The sequence below is a fragment of the Tenrec ecaudatus genome, chromosome 9 (assembly GCF_050624435.1).
Source record: "Tenrec ecaudatus isolate mTenEca1 chromosome 9, mTenEca1.hap1, whole genome shotgun sequence".
Taxonomy (NCBI): domain Eukaryota; kingdom Metazoa; phylum Chordata; class Mammalia; order Afrosoricida; family Tenrecidae; genus Tenrec; species Tenrec ecaudatus.
In genome coordinates, this window is record NC_134538.1 from 141,486,975 (window position 1) to 141,504,952 (window position 17,978).

At 46.3% G+C, this 17,978-nt stretch overlaps 1 protein-coding gene across 2 annotated transcripts in view; it reads right to left on the reverse strand.

Annotated features, from left to right (window-relative positions):
- Positions 1-1,669: 1,669 nt before the first annotated feature.
- The window catches only part of AASS (aminoadipate-semialdehyde synthase), a 64,802-nt gene continuing 48,493 nt past the window's right edge, over positions 1,670-17,978 (reverse strand). For both annotated transcript variants that reach the window (XM_075558614.1, XM_075558613.1), the window contains 9 exons: positions 16,323-16,433; positions 16,118-16,226; positions 15,278-15,418; positions 9,222-9,389; positions 8,217-8,312; positions 6,599-6,714; positions 5,238-5,326; positions 4,403-4,579; positions 1,670-3,607 (listed from right to left, as the gene is read on the reverse strand). In XM_075558614.1, coding sequence (XP_075414729.1) covers positions 3,489-3,607; positions 4,403-4,579; positions 5,238-5,326; positions 6,599-6,714; positions 8,217-8,312; positions 9,222-9,389; positions 15,278-15,418; positions 16,118-16,226; positions 16,323-16,433 — 1,126 coding nt within the window. In that variant the 3' untranslated portion in view covers positions 1,670-3,488. The remainder of the gene's footprint in view (positions 3,608-4,402; positions 4,580-5,237; positions 5,327-6,598; positions 6,715-8,216; positions 8,313-9,221; positions 9,390-15,277; positions 15,419-16,117; positions 16,227-16,322; positions 16,434-17,978) is intronic.

A 17,978-nucleotide genomic window follows, 5' to 3' on the forward strand; every position in this document is an offset into this window, starting at 1 on the left:
AACTCAACAGCAATGGACTCCTGTTTCTTTAGGGAGCAGATGCATATCTGGTCTGGGCGGCATGATATGGAAAAACCTCAGTAACCTTTACATCAACCTCAGGCCAAAAATACGTTCTATAAAAAAAACGGAAGACCTGATGCTTTTTATTTATGGTATTAGCAAGGAATATTGAAAGTGTCATGGACTGCCAAAAGAGCAACTAAACCCATCTTCAAGAAAGTACAGTTGGAATGCTCCTTCGGAAGGAGGATGGCAAGACTTGTACTTTGAACACACTATCAGGAGAGACCAGTCCCTGGAGATGGCTATCATGCTTGCTGACGGCCTGTGAATAAGAGGAAGACACCCAGCATGGATTGGCACAGTGGCTGAAAAAATAGGCACAATTGTGAAGATGAAACAGGACCAGGCAATGTTTTGTTCTTTGTACATAGTGTCGCTATGACTTAGAGCCAATTCAACCACATCCCAAAACAATCGTCAGCTATTCCTCAATCAATTGGATAGCCATCTTGTGAGGTAGTTTTCCTCATTTTATGTCGAAGGAAACCATATCCTGTCGTACCAGTCTTACTGCCTCTCAGAGAAGAGCTTTTAAATGTCTCAGTTGTCTAGAAAAAGGGCCTGGGATAGTAGTCTTCGGAGACACACAGATCAGTTAGCATAATTTTACTTAGACAAAAGACAGTGTTCTACTTTACAATCCTATTTTAGTGAGTAGCACACTGGGTCTTAAACGCTGTCAGCAATCTCCGAAGGTGCTAGTATTGGTTTCTCCCGGTCCCGTGGAAAAAAGAATAATGGGAGTGGGAAGGGGTGGACATGAAAGCATACCTTATACTTATGGAGAATGGAACATCACTCTTCACAAGCCTGGTACTGGAAGAACTTGATGGTGTCCATCTTCTACTACTGACTACTCAGAAAGGGATCACATCTGAAGGTCCTCGGTAAAGTGGGGGAAAATGTGCAAAAGAACCCCAAAACAAAAGACACCACACTTACTGGTCTGATAGAGACTGGTGGGACCCAAAAGTAGTCCCTTACCCTCTAGGCCTGGAATTAACATCGCCTCCATGTTAGTACATCAGCCATTCAAGATCAGAATGGCAGCATTTACCCAGGGGTGAAGTATGAATTATTGAATGTAAAACTATGATTTGCTCAGTAAGTCCTCAACAAATTTACAATAAAAATTTGGGAGTTTGGAGGTTGTTGGTTTGTTTTTTAAGCATCTAGGACATAGAAAACTAGAAAAGGCCAACATTGTTGTCTGGAATAGGCTGAAGAAGTAGAAAGAGATCTGACAGATGTAAGTATGATGTCAAGATCTACAAACTGTGACTTGAGGGTCAAACCTGCCCACCTTTTACTTTTGAGAAATAAAGTTTTATTTGAACACCGTCCTGGCCATTGGCTCACGTATTAATTGTGCGATGGCTGCTTTCCCACTCAAAGACAGAAAGGAAGAGCTTCGCAGGAGACCTGTTGGCCCCCAGTCCACAGCGTTTACTCTCTGGCCCATCACAGACAAAGTGTGCTAGCTCTTTAGCCAGTGGGTTCAAAGCACCAACCTTTCAGTTAGCAGCTCCACGTATAACCCACGATGCCACCAAGACTCCGTCCAGCCCACAAGGAGGAACAACAACAGATTAGGTGTCATCATTTTTATATAACAACTTGGGACAGAATTCATAGTACACAATTGATACACTTGAAGCATACAATCCAATAGTGTCCCGTATATGCCCAGAGCTGTACCTCTATTACCGTCATCAACCTAACACATTTTCATCACCACACACAGAAACTCGATCCCACTCGGGGTCCCTCCCTATTTTCGCTCGGCCCTCCAGGCATCAAATCCAGTCCAAACCCACCACGTAGCTCTGTCCTGTCGCTACAGATTCACCTTCCCCGGACATGTCACGTGATTGAAATCATACAACACGGGGTCTTTTTGACTCGCTTCTATGTTAGAAGGTTCAACCCTGGTGCAGCATGGGTCACATTTCTTCTTATTGTCACATAGCACTCCACGGCACGCTTATAGCATGTTTTCTTTATTCACTTGTTGGGGGAAGGCCACTGGGGCGGGCCTTGGGACTATTATGAATCTGCTGCTACGAATATTTGTGTACAAGTTGTTGGTGGGAAGACATTTTCAGTGAGCAGCATTGCTAGGTTATATGATACAGGTAGGGTGAACCTTTTGAGAGACACCCAGACAGTGTTTCCCAAAAGGGCTCTATCACTTACATTCCCGCTCCCAGTAAACTATTTTTTTACCTGCCAACCTGTCTTTGTATGTGGTCATCTGGGTTGGTGTGAAGTGGTACCTCACCGTGGGTTCATTTTGCATCTCCCTGATAGTTAATAATGTTGGGGGCGTTTTTATTTAAGGTTCTCATTGATTATTTGTCAATCTGTTTGAGAGATACGGCTCTTCAGATCCTTTGCCAATTTCTTAACGTTTCACGGATACTTCTTATGAGGAAATCTCCTTCTAGCCCTGGTTTCTCTGGTGCTTTGATCAAAGTGGTTGCCACCTAGTCTAGTCTGACTCGGGATGCCCCAGTGTTTTGCAGAAGACGACAGGCCGAAGGGTAGTCGATGACTGTGATCCATCGCTCATAAGTCGACTGCCAGGGCTTCCTTCTGAGATGCCTCTGGATAGACAGAAACCTTCAGCCTTTCAGTGAGAAACCAAGCGCTCCCCAGGGACTCCTTTTTAGCATGAAGGGGGTTGCGTGTTGCCAGATGCTTATTCTGCATCACTTGCTGTGCAGTGTAATTTAAAGCCATTCCCTTTTCCGAACAAGAAGTGATATTTACTAAATAAATCATAGCTTTCCAACTTTGCAAGGCATCGTTGCAAGCACTTGTAGATAGATAAACTAAAGGGATCTAAAAGTACAAAAATACAGCTGTGTAAGGACATTCTTCTGCCTCAACAGGTAAACTTCACTGGCTGATTATACCTGGTGGCGTGCTCAGGTGAGCGTTACGCTGCTAATCGTAAACCCATTGGTTCAAATCCACCAGCGGCACCGAGGGTAACATAGGAGACTGTGTCAACGTAAAGGTTTACCCCGCTTACCCTCAGAAACCCCATTGGGTCGCTATGAGTCGAAGTCGACTCCATGGCAGTGGATTTGGTTTGGTTTGTGCTTTCTTTCTTGTCTAAAAAATTCTTATGAGAAAAGGGTGGCACAATAAATTAGCAAATAGCATCATCATGATCACTTTTACAAACATGTGAAAAAATACATGGTAGAATTAATAAAGTGCTCTGGTAGTTACGGACATCTCCTTTTCCAAACGTTTTCATATTAAAATAAAACTATCTTAAAAAATATCACCACATCAGTTTAATCAACATATACTGTGCCTTTGCACTTTCAAACCGCATATTAGCGAGCATATCTGTCACAGGAATGTTCGGGGCCAGGCTGCCTGTCGGATAAATCAAAGGTGACTTCCAGTCACGCCTGGATAGTGCTCTGCGTAGTGTAGATGACACCTTCCGCTTGAATACGCTTGAGGATGGGTTCATAGATCGCCTTTGAAAAGGGCCCTATCAGGCCTTTGGCTTGAATTTCACCTGGAAGAAAATTAAGCTGCAATTACTATTTTAAAAGTAGTGTGAAAAGTTCATTTCCACAGCAAGACTCACCACGCAGAGGCCACCACTCCAGAAATAAAACCCGGAGCCAGGGAACTGCGGACAGCCCGGGCATTTAAAAATAGCTGCTTCCATGACCCCTACGAAATGATGACTTAATCACTACTCTGTATGCGAAGGGGATGGATTTTAGATCAAAAGCACAGCTGGAGTGGCAAAATTTGTGCAATTAACCCCATTCGCTGTGGCTAACACCGCCAGAAGAGAAAGTAGGCAAGGACAGCTGGTCTACCTGGCTAGCAGAGAGTGGTTTTGTTCTCCTATGCTTTTTCCAGAAAGGCACACCACTCAGGGGATGAATGAAACCAATCTGATTATTTGGGGGCTGGCGCCTGATGGTGCTGGTGGCTGAGATCTTAAATATGGGTGCTGTGCCTCCAGGCCACCAGGACCCCATCCCCCCTCCCTTCTTGACTCACTAACTCAATAGGCGGCTGACTGTGTCCCAGGTTGGCAGGTATATTCTGGAAGGTGTGCCTTTTCCTTCGTTCACTCATATATGCTTTGATGTCTCCTGCTTCCCTCTTGTTTCCACAAGGGCTAAAGAGCATATTCCAATCAGGGGAAAGCTGGCTGCCTGTCTATGTGACTTCCCATCACACTGGTCCTGAATGCCATTGGTGTGTCTCTCAAGAGTCATCACTGGCCGCCCTGGCACTGAATGGCTGGGCGGTGAGACGGAGACAGACCCAGCCTCCAAACGGATGGACTTACCATCAAGCAACATCTTGGCTGCCATGGCCGTCGGTAACCCCACGGTTTTTGCCATGGCCGAAAAGCCATTGATGTCCCCATAAACCACAAGATCAAGGGTCTTGTTTTCTAAATGTCCCGAGGGGTGTCGGATCCCAAAGCTGTCTCTCATCACGATCATATCTCTCTCTCCGGGGCCTTAAAATAAACAAGACATTTTTAAATGCCCTGATCCTGACCGCTCCCACTGCGCATTTCATTTCCACCGCTCCTTTTGTCCCCACAAGTTTCCCTTCTCTTTAGCTAAGCTCATCTGGCCACTGTCTATATTGCTTGGTGTCCCCACACCGTATTCCCTGCCATCACTTGATGCCGACTGAGAGTGACTCTATAAACCGGACAGAACTGGCCCTGTGCGTTTCTGAGGCTGTAACTGTTTAAGGGAGTAGAAATCCCCAAAGACCGGGTGAAGTTATTAAGGCGACTGTAGTTCAGGGGATGTTCTTTGGCCTGGTGGTACCGTTACGGATAGGCTACTAACAGGCCCCTGCTGGCGAGACCACACACCATTCGCCCTAAAAAGCGTCAGCAGCATTCTCAAGAGCATTCCAAGTCAAAAATAAAACCAATGTTCTTGCTTTGTCAGTATCGTATCACCCAAGTTCATTCTTACTGATTCGTCTTCTTAGTCTCCCCTTGGGAACATTTGCACCAGTGTCATTCCCGGTGAGCATGCCTCTCCCCTTCTACTACTTAGCTCCAGCTGCCCCATCCCCTGCCTGCCCCAAGCTCACTCTCAGACGGCACTGCCTGCGTTCTAGGATTCTTCTTTAGGGATGCTTAGCCAGTCGCCTACCATAGGAGAGCTTCATAGCCAAATGCTTGGAAAGCGCGTCCACAATGGATTCTGCCCGGGGCACATGTTCATCCCCAAGTAAGCCCAACCTGAGAAGCACAAAGATGACTGTGTTAGTTCAAGTCTTGCCCATTCTCACTTGGGAAGCAGAAAGGGGTTCCTTAGAAGTTTGTCTTCAAGGGGCAGAATTCACAAGGTGATAATCCAAATGGGAGGACTCCCTGAAATTGAACATCTCACAATACTATCAAAATCCTTTACCCTTAGAATCACTCCGGGTCTCGGCCGCGATGCCTGGAGCAGAGCGGAGCGTTGTCAGGGAGAGTTGCTGTGCAGCTTTCGTGTGAGGTTCATTTATGGGTCAATGGTCTCACATGAAGGACAGCAGCACAACACGGCCTGGCCTTGTCTGGCTAATAGGTTTCCACCGTGCCATGAGAAAGAATATACGGAAGTACAAAGAGAAGACTCCGAGAATCTCGTGGGCTGCTTGTTAGTTGCTGTCTAGTTGATTCCAACTCATGGCGATCCCGTGTGTGCAGAGTAGAACTGTACCCCATCGGGTTCACAAGGCTGTGACCTTCCAAAAGCAGAGGTGCAGACCTTACTTCCAAGGCATTCTGGGTGGGTTTGAACCACCAACCTTTTGCTTCAGCACTTAAACATGTGTGGCACACAGGGACTCCTGACTCTCCTATAACACCACCACCCCAAGCCCACTACCAGTCAGGGAATGGCCCTGTATGGTGGAAGCAAACCACCTCATCGGGGTTTTCGCGGCTACATGTCTTCGTGGCAGCAGGCTGCCTCGTCCTCCTCCGGCAGACCAGCTGATGGATTCTAACCACAGATGTGTGGGTCAGCAGCCCAGTGCGTAACAACTGGAGCCACATGGGTTTCTCGAAGTTCCCATCATTGTTCTCTCACTGTGATGAAGTCAATTCCAACTCATAGTGACCACCCAGGACTGAGCATAACTGTCTTTTAGGGCATCTTTCCCCTGTGGAGCGGCGGGTGGGTCTGAATCGCTTGTCCTTGCGGTTAGCATCTCAAGCTGAAACCACCAGAGCTCCTTCTGCATCTCTTACAGGGAGCCAAAAATGCCCTTTCACTGCATTTAAGTGGTAGTGCTTCAAAACTAGCATTTCCCAGATTATAACGGCCATACGATCTCTCTCTTTACTTCTTACCGCCAAATGAATGTGGTGGATAGTCATCTCTCTAACCAGATCAATATTGGAGCAGTCAGTTCATCCAAGGCAAATTTAAAGGGTTTCTACCTTGACCCTTCCTTAGAGAAAAAGGACTAGAGAGCCATCACTCCTTGATTTCGCTCTAAATTCCCCCACGTCGGCTCCTACCCTTCAATGGCCTCAAGCTGGATCTGGTCTCCGCCTAGTTTTTGATGGACTGCTTCCTTAAGCTCGTCATACTTGGAGGAGGGTGGAATCCCCACCAGGTCACAGAAGAGTTCTTTCTGGTTGGGGAGATAAAACGTAAATTAGAATGTGTTCCCATTAAGATGCTGAACCTCAAATGGCATTTCAAATGGGAAATAATGAATCAGAAACAGCCAACGGCCACACGTTCACACAGAGGTGCACGCACGCGCACTAACAGGTGCCTGGTGCTGCAGCAATGAAAGAGCCCTAGCATCAGCTGGCGCTAGACAGAATGCTGCCTCATGCACCAGGACATTGCCCCCTTTTCTGTGCCCTGTCCACCACTTCTTGCACCCAATCTCCTCCACCTAGCAGCAGTCCATTTTGGGTGCGGACCAAGTGAAAGAGATGTATTGTTCTGGTTGCTAGCAGCAACCAGAGTCCCTTTGAAGATGAGATGAAAATAGTCTTGCAGATAATAAAATGATCAAAGTAAGAAGACATTTTTGAAATGGTCAGAGCTTTTTTTCCACTTTCCAAAGAAGACTTGTTCCTGGCACCCATGGGAGGCATTCCGTTTTAGACCCAGGACGGCAGGCATAGCCATCCAGTCGGTTGCCTGTTGATATCGATCAGGTTTTGCTGGAACTCAGTCGTGCCCCGTTTCCATATTATTATCTACAGCTGTTTCTCGCTGCGGTGGCAGAGTTGAAGAGTGTGACGGACACATTGTCTGGCTCCTAAAGTCCAACATATGTATCATCCAGTCTTTACAAACGTGTTCACGATCCCTGTTCCAGACTGCAGCCACTATGCCACAAGGGCCACCTCTAAGCAGGCCCGCCCCAAACAAGTCTCACTCTAGAAATATTCACTCCTGTCCATCAAGGAAACAGAGGTGGGAAAAGCTCTCAAATACACAGAAAACTGGATTCATTGGCAACTGGCCAGCAAGAGTACCATGTTTCTCTGGGGGATTTAATGAGGATCAACAATATCAGTTCTTTATGCCTTCGGATACATTTCTAGCATTCCTATCAAAATCTGAATGCATGTTGAATGAGAAGCTAGGAATAACTTAATTCCTGGTCATTTATTAAAGTTCTTAGACTTAGTTCCAAGCTTCCAAAGTCCCTTCCAACCCCCAAACTCTAAGATTTTGGTGCACTAAATCAAGATAGGGGCATGAACTTCATACCTAAAAATTCAAATTACTGAAGGTTATAAATGGCACAGTGAGAGAACTGACGGAATGAGGGGGTTGAGGTTGCAGTTCTGTGGTATCCCCAGCATCCCTCCAAACTGATCACCTGTAGGAGGTTTAAAAGATGACTGGCTGAGGCCAGAGTTCAATACAGAGAGAGAGGCCATCTATTCCCAGGGCCAAGGAGCAATCAGAGGGCCACAGTGAACAGGCTGGGGGTCGGCCTCTCTGTCCTATCCATCCTCCGACGAGGAGGAAGCTCCCCATCTGTAGCTGTGGGGACTCGATTTCCCTCCCTGCACATCGGCTATCAGGTGGGTTCCTTAGCTGAGGCCCAGCAGTGTTGCTTTGAAGGTTCACAGGTTTCTACAGGGCAGCAGGCAAGTCACTCACCCAGCTGAGAGGCTTGGCCTCGGGTCGGAGAGCAGGAAAGGGGTCTCGGTTTAGAAGGCCCAGTTTGATAAATCCATTCAGGACTTTGGCATATCCCTGAAATAAAGATCAATAAGCAGTACATTTAAGTTTCCTTTGGCAAAGAAAGCAAAACATCGAGTTTTGTTTGGAAAGAGGTTTTTATCGCCATCACTAATTTTTTTTAAATGTGCTGAAAATGAAGTCACTTGTAGCGCATGTATGCATGTAACCCCCTTGGGGCTCAGACCGTATTGCCAGTGCCGTGCAATCACACTGGTTTATGTAAGAGGCACAGGAAACTTTGGTCTTGTCTGACTGTTGTTGGGATGCACAGGAGTGCGATTTCCTGGCATCATAGGGGCAAATTTCTTCCTGTATTATATGTACGGTCCATTGAGCAGAGTATTTTTTAATAGTCTTCTCTCTTAAAGTGGAGAAGGTGTTTCTGAGACTAGCCCCACAAATCACATTATCACCTCTTATTGGTTAAGAGTCACCATCCTAATTCTTCTGGGGGTTCTCCCAACTCCACAGATGAGAAGGACAGAAGTGGGAATCGGAGAAGTTTTCCTAAAATGGAGATCTGATCATGTCACCACGCTGATAAAATGTCCTCCTGTGTCAGCTGGTGAGGTCACTTGCCCCCAAATCCTACTAAACCCGAAGCCGGGCTTCTACCTGACACCTACTTTTCTCTTCTTTTTAATAATTTTATTCAGGCTCATACAACTCTTATCACAACCCATACATACATCAATTGTGTAAAGCACATTTGTACATTCATTGCCTTGACCCCTATTTTTCATGAGTCGATAAATCCCCCTTTTTGCATGTCCTTTCTAAGTCTCCAATACGTTCAACAAAGTCTGAGAAAACAGGTTTCAGCCTTGTTTTATCATCTTAGTTGCTTTCGATTATTACCCAAAAAGTCCTGTGAATCTGTCCACGCAGGCAATGTAACTGATCAAAAACACAGCTACTTACGTTGTATCTCAGTGTCCCCCGCAGCAAAGTGTGAGCAGACGAAATGCCGTAAATCTCAGCGTATTTCGTACTGTCCCGGTTGGGGTACCCTTCCAAATTTAGTCCTGGGAAATAATTCATGGACGTAACTGCATCAAGGAAGGACAAGCCCCCTTCGACGTTCACCACCTGAGGAGCATTGGAAAAGCACAGGTGGGTGTTAGAGGTGACTTTCTGTCTGGAAAAAAAAAGTTGTGCCGTGTGAACTTGTTTGGGAATTAGCAATTTCTGAATCATGTCCCATGAGAGTTTGGTGCCCAGACATTGAAAGTACTGTGGGCTGCCAGAAGAACAGAGAAGTATAGCCAGAATGCTCCTGAGAAGCGAGGACAGTGAGACCCCACCCCACGTGCTTTGGACACGTTCAGGAGAGACCAGTCCCTGGAAAAGGACATCCTGCTTGGTCAAGTAGAGGGGCGGTGAAAAGAGGCGGACCAACACGGAGATGGATTGACGTAGTGGCTGGAACAATGGACAGAACAGACTGAACGTAACAACAATTGTGAGGCTCTTGTTCTGTTGTACGTCGAGTCCAGATGAGTCAGAATAGATGGGACGGCATCTAACAACCCAAGTTTGGTTGCTGTTTCCTTCCTTTCTAAGTAATAAGCAAAAAGCAACAGATACTCCTTTCCATGGCTTCTCCACTCAAAAAGCAACAGCCTCCTCTTCCATTTCTTGAGCCCCTTCCTAAGGTCACATGCCAGTCTTGGGCATTTCATTCACATGGATAACACTTATTGTGCTCTTACGAAGTGCTAGGGATGACAAAAATTGTGGCGTGCATATGAGACTGTTACAATTCCTATCTCGTTGGCTGAAAGCATAGTTTACCAAATGTCTACAAGTGCCTGAACCTGGGCTAGAGAGTAACTGCTCATAGATAGCCACGACTCCGACACCCACAGATATGTGTTTTTGATGGTGGGGAATCTCTCTTCACAACGGCACCAAGCCATGAGCCTGCTCAAATGAGTGCTGCCTGGCTCTTACTACAGGTGACAACTTCAACGTGGATTCTCTAGCGTTATTGACTTACCTTCCTAGCATGCCTCTCATCCACACACGTGCATCATACACACCCAAAACAGAGTGAAGCCTTTCTTTTTTCCCTTTAGTTTTTGCTGAAGGACTACGCTTTCTCTTAGCTGGGATAGTTTATGATCGTGTTTGGATCACAAAATGTTCAAGGCAAACTTCCGGCTGTCACGTTGATGCCTAGAGAACCTACAGTACCCTGGGTTACAACGTCGGGTCTAGAACATTCGCTGGGGCTGCTGGTAGAAGTGGAGTCTGTCTTGGTCGCCCTCTACTGGAGAGGAATCCCTGGTGGCACAGCAGTTAAGCACTTGGTTGCTAACTTAAGGTCAGCAGCATGAACCTACCAGCCTGGAGAAAAAGGTGCGGCATCTCTTTCCAGGAAGATGGCAGTCTTAGAAACCCTCTGGGCTGTTCTGTTCTGTCCTGTGGGGTCGCTATGGCTTGGAATTGACTCCATGGGGCACAACCAGGGAACCGCCCCAGGACGGACTCAGAATGGCCTTGGAATCCCCCACAAGAATCGGGGGCCCCATGTAGTGATTCCTAGAGCTCATCAGGAGGCGGGGCCCCACATAGGCCTCAGTGGAGCAGAGAATGGAATTATATTTCCATCTGACTCAAGAACCAAAGGGGAGGGGCTGCATGAATTGCCCGGTGGTAGTCTTCCTGTAAAATGGACCTGTACACGGTGGCAAGCCCCTCTAAAATGCCCCAAGAATCTGCAGGGGGGGGGCGCGTTTTTTTGTTTAATTTTCTGGTGAAACTCTTCTAGCCTGCTCAGGAAACATCTCCAAAGAGGTGAGTTCTTCATAATTTTTTGAAAGAAAATTTTGTTTCTTTGTTTCCCTACCATTTTATCGGGGGTTCATACAACTCATCACAATCCATCCATCCATCCATTGTGTCGAGCACATTTGTACATTTATTGCCATTGTCATTCTCAAAACATTTGTTTTCTACTTGAGCCCTTGGTATCAGCTCATGTTTTTCCCTCCTTGCCCACACCCTCATGAACCCTTGATAATTTATAAATTATTATTATTTTGTCATGTCTTACACTGTCCAAAGTCTCTCTTCACCCACTTTTCTGTTGTCCGTCCCCCAGGGAAGAGGTTATACATACATCCTTGTAACCAGTTTCCCCCTTCCACCCCATTGTCCCTCTACCCTTCTGGCATTGCCACTCTCACCACTGGCCCTGAAGGGATCATTTGCCCTGGATTCCCTGTGTTTCCAGTTCCTATCTGTGCCAGTGTACATCCTCTGGTCTAGCCAGATTTGTAAGGTGGAATTGGGATCATGATAGTGGGGGGTAGGAAGCATTAAAGAACTAGAGGAAAATGAAAATTTCTTCAATCCACAGGATTCTAAACATTTTTATTAGCCTACAAAAAAGGCAAATAGGAAACCCTGGTGCCATAGTGATTATAGACAACTTATAGAAAATTCAGAAATTATAAAAATCTTACTTAAGAAAAAATAGAGTGTTATGCCAGCCAGAGCACCCATGAAACAATTCTGTGGGCACTTGATTTCTCTGAAGCAATCCAATCAAGAGCCAATTCCAACAAACACCGCCCTCTTTAATGACAGCCCATTTTCATGATACCAGTAAGGCCCACCTTGTCGGAAATCACATTCCCAGCCAGTAGCTGGTGACGAAATGCAGTCTGGGCCAGCTTCTCCACCACGAACCAACGTGAAAGTTGCCCTCAACTCAAAAGGAAAACGTTCCCGGAACTCTCTTCATTGTCGGAGCTCCAAAGCTATGAGCAGGGCCTTTTTATTTTTTTCAGGCAATTTCAGAGCTCAATTTTTTAGTTTATCTGTTTACTGTTAATTTACTGGGCGCTTCTGGAGTTTTGCAGCCAGAAGTGAGATGAAAAGATAATGGCGTTTTGAAAGGAAGTCAAGACTCGAGCTCAGTGTCCTTTTGCTCTTTGTCTTTTTAGAAGGTTCCGCCCTGGCGGCAGAGTGGAGTGCTCCTAGAGCTACAGGGCAGCCGTTCAAGACCACCAGCCACTCCAGGGGAAAGACAAGGCTTTCTACTCCCATGAAGAGTGACAGTCAGAAAAGTGGGTAAGGGAGACGTCAGACAGTGTAAGATATGACAATACATTAATAATTTATAAATGATCAAGGGTTCATAAGGGAGGGGGAACAGAGAGGGAGGGGAAAAATGAGGAGCGGATACCAAGGGCTCAAGTAGAAAGCAAATGTTTTGAGATTAACGAGGGCAACACATGTACACATGTGCTTGAGACAAGGGATGTGTTTATGGATTGTGATTAGAGTTGTACGAGTCCCCAATAAAGTGATTTTTTTTAAAAAAAGAGTGGCAGTCTGGGAAACTCAGAGGCAGTTCTACCCTGCCCGATAGGGTCAGTGAGTGTGTGTGTGTGTTTATGTTGGCCTTAACGCTTTCCACACTCACCTCACTTCTGAGACCCATGACAATGGTAAAATTGTATTTGCCTACTTGAAGGCCAGGAATATTTTTAGAGAAAATTTCAATAGATCTCACCATCTTCTGGCACGCTATCGACCATAAATCAATCAGTGGAATGGTCAGGATTCATTTAAAGAGGCAGAGAGCTGGCCTGACCCCAAATTACCGGATCATCGCCATCATCTGCTATCAGCAGGGCAGCATGCATGTTGGGAACTCAGGGCCACTGGGTAGCAATTCAGATTGGTGTTGCTCAGTGGGGTCCCACAGGGTTCACTATGGAGCCTTGTGAAGCTTATTGTCTTATTGGGGACTTGGATGAAAACTGAAAAACCTATCTCATCTATTTTGCAGAGAACACACTCCCACCCCCACCCCAACAATGCTCACATCTAAGTCCTACTCTCAGCGGTGAGCGTGTCTCGGACCTTGTTCCCCAGCTCTTTCCCCACAACTCGTTCCCAGATGTCTCCCAGCAGTTGAGAATTAATCGTTGCCACATGCGTGAGAACCCATAGCCAAAATCATCAAGACCAGCTGGAGAGTTGAACAGGAAGAGATGTAACATCAGAAGTATCTAGACCAGCGATTCTCAGCCAATATTTCTGTTCTTTCTGCTACATCCCCCTGTCCCCTCCTCCCCCACTGTACTGGCAGTGAGGAGGACAGCGACAAACTAAGGAGCCAGGGCAGTGTAATGGTTAAGCGCTGAACTGCTAATTGAAAGGCTGGAGGTTCAAATCCGCCTTATCGCCATAAGGCGGAAAGATCTGGGATCTGCTCCTGTAAAGATTCCTGCCGAGAAAATAGGGAGCTTAAGGCGCCATGTGCAGTCTCCCGCATGGGCTCCCGGCTGACTCAGCATGTTCCGCTGGGGGAGGGCTGAGCGGGATGATAGGACATGACTGAAGCTCCGCCCACCACTCTCAGATGCCACCTATGTGAGGAAGCAAGCCACCACCCATGGAGAGACCAAATGTGAGAGACGAACAAGGCCCGTTCTTCAAAGATGTGGAAGAAAAGTTAAACTTGCAAGGAATCGGCATTAAAGTTTGAAAACGTCGCAAGCAGACCGCATGCACTCTCACCGAGTAGATTCCAGCTCATAATGGCCTGCAGGATGGAGAAGAATGGTTTCCAAGGGTGTGAGGTATCACAGAAGCAGGCCGCCTCTCATGAAGCAGCCGGTGGGTTCAAACCACTGACCTTTCAGCCAAGGTGCCCCTAGGGCTCTTGAGCACCAGTGGTTGAAAGTCACAGCAAGGACACAGGAGCATGAGGCGTGTCCTGATGCACTGGTCCCATCTAATTGCTGGAGAAGGTTAAGCCTCCTACTTGAAGCAGAAGCCAAAGAGGTCACCTCGACTCTTTTTATGATGCTGTGAAATCGTGAAGGTCAACGGGGGCATGGAGAGCAGAGAGACAAGAATATAAGAGAGGGTTTTATGAAGTTTAACAATTTGCCTCGGGAGACAGACAGATGCACTCGGATTACTGAGTGAAGAACACGGCGCCGGAAAGTGCTCAGAACAGACAGTCCAAGTGTGGGAGTACAGAGAAAAGCGTCGTGAGTGGGGGCTGGAGTGGCCAGGAAAGGCTCCACTCACAAGAGGAAACTTGAGCAGGACCTTGAAAAAAGTATCATTCTTGTGAAGCAAAGCTTCCCGTTTTCTCTCGCTGTCCTCCAGTGTCAGGGAGATGCAAAACAGCACTCTGGTGACAAAAGGAGTTCAGGAGAAAAGGGGAAAACTTCAAACTCAACCAACACAGCCTGTGCTGCCTGGAAAGAACCTCTTGCTTCCCCTGAAGTCTTGTCTCCATTCATTCCTGCGGGGAGCTAACATGTTCTGGAGGCTCGGGATGTGCCCCACATGCTGTCGGGCAAGTGGGAAGCCAAGCAACCCCACTGAGCTACATTGCAGGAGCCCTGCAAGGCGGGTATCATGGTGCACGCATCCAGGCTCGGAGTGCAAATGCAGAGAGTGAAACGATTCCTTCCGGCCCTCCCAGCTATCAATGACAGGGCTGGAACGCATAGCCAGGTCCAGCAGCCATCCAATCCTGTGCTCCTCTGTCATATACGCTCCCTGCTGTTTTACTCTTTCGCTGTTATCATTTTCCTTTTTCATTTATGCATCCTCCTGAAAGTAAGTATCTTGCCCAAATTGAAGCAACCGTTGGCGCCTTGCCCGAAACACAGCAGACAGTTTATGTTTGTCAAGAAGAAATAAGTTGAAAGTTGACCCGTATCTAAATATGTCAGCAAGTCGATTCCGACTGGCGGTGACCCATACATTACAGAGTGAGGTTTCCGCCATGGAGAAGCGAATTTCCAGTTGCAGAAGCAATGAAGCAAGCAAGATCAGAGACTTTGCTGGGTTCGGGGAGGATCCTTCTTAAGGGAAGAGAAAACATGACCGTGGGAAATCCTCAGGGGGGAAAGTCACAGTGAGACAAGCTGCCTAACCACCAAAGGGAGCGCGCATGCCCAGCAGGTCTGTCTCTAGAGCTGGAGCTATTCCCTCACCTTTCCATTGAGCAGGTAGGTGGCAGATTGCATCATGTTCATTAGAACGCCCACTGGGCTCCAGCTAAATTTGTATCGCAAAGGATTGTTGGAATGTTCAGGGGCTGGAAGTCCACCGCAAAAGGAAATATACGATTCAATCTGGAAAAGAAGGAATCAATATATTAGGGGGATGCGTTATGATACAGTGACAAAGATGAACTGAACTCGCTGGTTTTTCATCGCTTTCATTGACTAAGGCTGTCGAACATCACCCTGTCTATGAGGAGGCTTCTAGGAGTTTGTGGAAAAATGGAATTGAAAGATAATGAAATTTCTCCACAAACTCTTTGAAGCCCACCTCCTACCATTTATTTAAGTCATAGGTGGTTATGTACATGTTTATTTCAGTATTGACACAGGTTTTCTATTCAGTTAAAATCCAACCGCCAGGTCAATTCTGTTTGGTCAGTTACTACTTCTGGGTTCAAATGATACAATTTCCAAGAAATTCAAATGATTCATTCGATTCATCAGATTTACCATACTCCATGGTTTTTTTCTCACATGCAAAGGACACTTTGTACACCAATAATTAATACAATTTTCAATCTTAGAGAATCTCCAAGGACACCTGAAATCTTTTATTAAGCCAACAAATCGTAGTACCATCTACTTCTCTAAAAAGCGGCTATTGCTGAAGGCTTGGGTATTGTTCGACTGCAAATAATTCTGTGGCCACAGAATTTTACCTGGAATTTCTAACATCCTCCAAAATACCAGAAGTATTATTTCACGTACGCCATCACCTGAACCCCTCAATATTTCCTTAATGGGCTTTTGGGTCTGAGGTGGGCTTACCGCGGCTCCAACTTCTTTAGCCTTGTCTATTGTTTCCATTGCCAACATATGGTCAAGGCCAGGGTCCAAACCCAGTTCACCAATGAGTGTGATGCCGGCTTCTTCCACACTGCCACGGATGGAAAGAGGAAGGAGGAACAGTGAATGTGAACAGAAAACCAACGCCATGGGGCCACTTTCTTGGTTGAAAAAGATGGACGCATACCTCTTTTCCAGTTCCTTGAGCGGGGGTGTAATGTAGCTCGCAGTGACCATGTTAACTTTGCTTGCAATGCATGCCTTGGCCACCAGAGGATGCAATACATAAGGCAGCAAGCTTAAACCAAGGAAGAACATAGTCAGAAACTTTTCTTGTCAACCCGACCTCCCAGCACACTTGGAATTGTACTACAGCACTGCTCTGCTAAAATTACTATTTCAGTAATGATCAATGACTCCTTATGGGCCACAGAAACCAAAAGTCATTTTGCTACATTTACAGCTCTTGTCAGTGACTTCAACTAACCTTGTCAGTGACTTCAACTAACCTTCCCTAATGACCTGCATAAATGATGTATGTGAACCGAAGAAGCTATTGTGATCGCCCTTTTACATACGGTCTTTACTTCTCTCCCCACGCCTGCCGCCTGGAATGCCCGTTACACCCAGCTACCCTTAAGAAGTGCCTGCAATGGTATCGCCTCCAGGAAATTTCCCCAGGCTCCCGGAGAGCCAGCTCTTCTTCGACTGCATGTACCCCGCGGTTTCTCTAGAGCACTGTACGCAACTTCTCCCGTGCTCCCTCATATGTCTAGGCTCCCCTATGTTGGGTCCCCCGTGTGAGGTCAGTTCTTTCCAGCTTCACACCTCTACACAAGGCCACCAGGACGGGCAACACGGCCCCTGGGCCAACATCGGAGAGGCCCTGGCAAGGTCTTGAGAAGGGGAAAGGTTGGTTACGACCGCGGCTGTCAAAATGCCTTAAAGAATCTACATGGTGAGCAAAACAATGACGCTGCTGTGAAATAGAAACCAAATTTGACGTGGCTTCTAAGTATATGGTCCTGGTATTTTAAACCGGTGCCGGGACAACACAATCGCATGCAAAAATCATTTCCGTAGATGTCATTATTGCTGAGTGTAACCACATGCTAGGCAGGGAATAGCAAAAGCTGACGACCGCATGGCAGCCTTCAAGTTCTGTTAACTGGTTGTTTATTTGGTAATGTAATCTATGCAGAACTCCACTGCAAAAAACCTCTAGGTATAAACTTGTAAACCTTTCTCACTGTGCATGTCAAATGTATCCTGCATAATTGATTTTTGGTTTCACAACCTGTGCACACATTCTTCCTGATGTCAACTGAGCGGAGTAATACTACTTAGATTTAATATTGTGTAGAATTAAATTGTGTACATGGCTTCTCTGTATTAGAGCTCCTAAAAAAGTTCTTGATCTCTTTGCCTCTGGCTTTGTTAGCCAAAACAAACACATTTTTTTAATGACTGCCAGATTTGGTAGCTTTTTTGAAAGAACGCTAAAGTATGAGATGGCATCATTTTGACGGTCAGATGGAAATTTTTTTAAATTACATTTTTCACCTTGAAAATATGACAGATGAAAAGTTTGCCTGATAATACGCCACACACAGACTGAGAGGGTTCGAGCAGTGGGGTTTTTGTGAGAAAGGGATTGAATTTCTCAAGTCTTATTTGTGCATTTGATGTAGTGAGCACTCAGTGGGACACAAATCGTTGGCTTAGCTAAGGTTTGGGCTCCCGCCAAATGGGTCTGGATGTCAGAAATGTGGAAAGCATGTGTAAAATGCAAATGAAACTGACAAAGAACCTCATCAAACTTAATTCCATGCAATTTCTACTT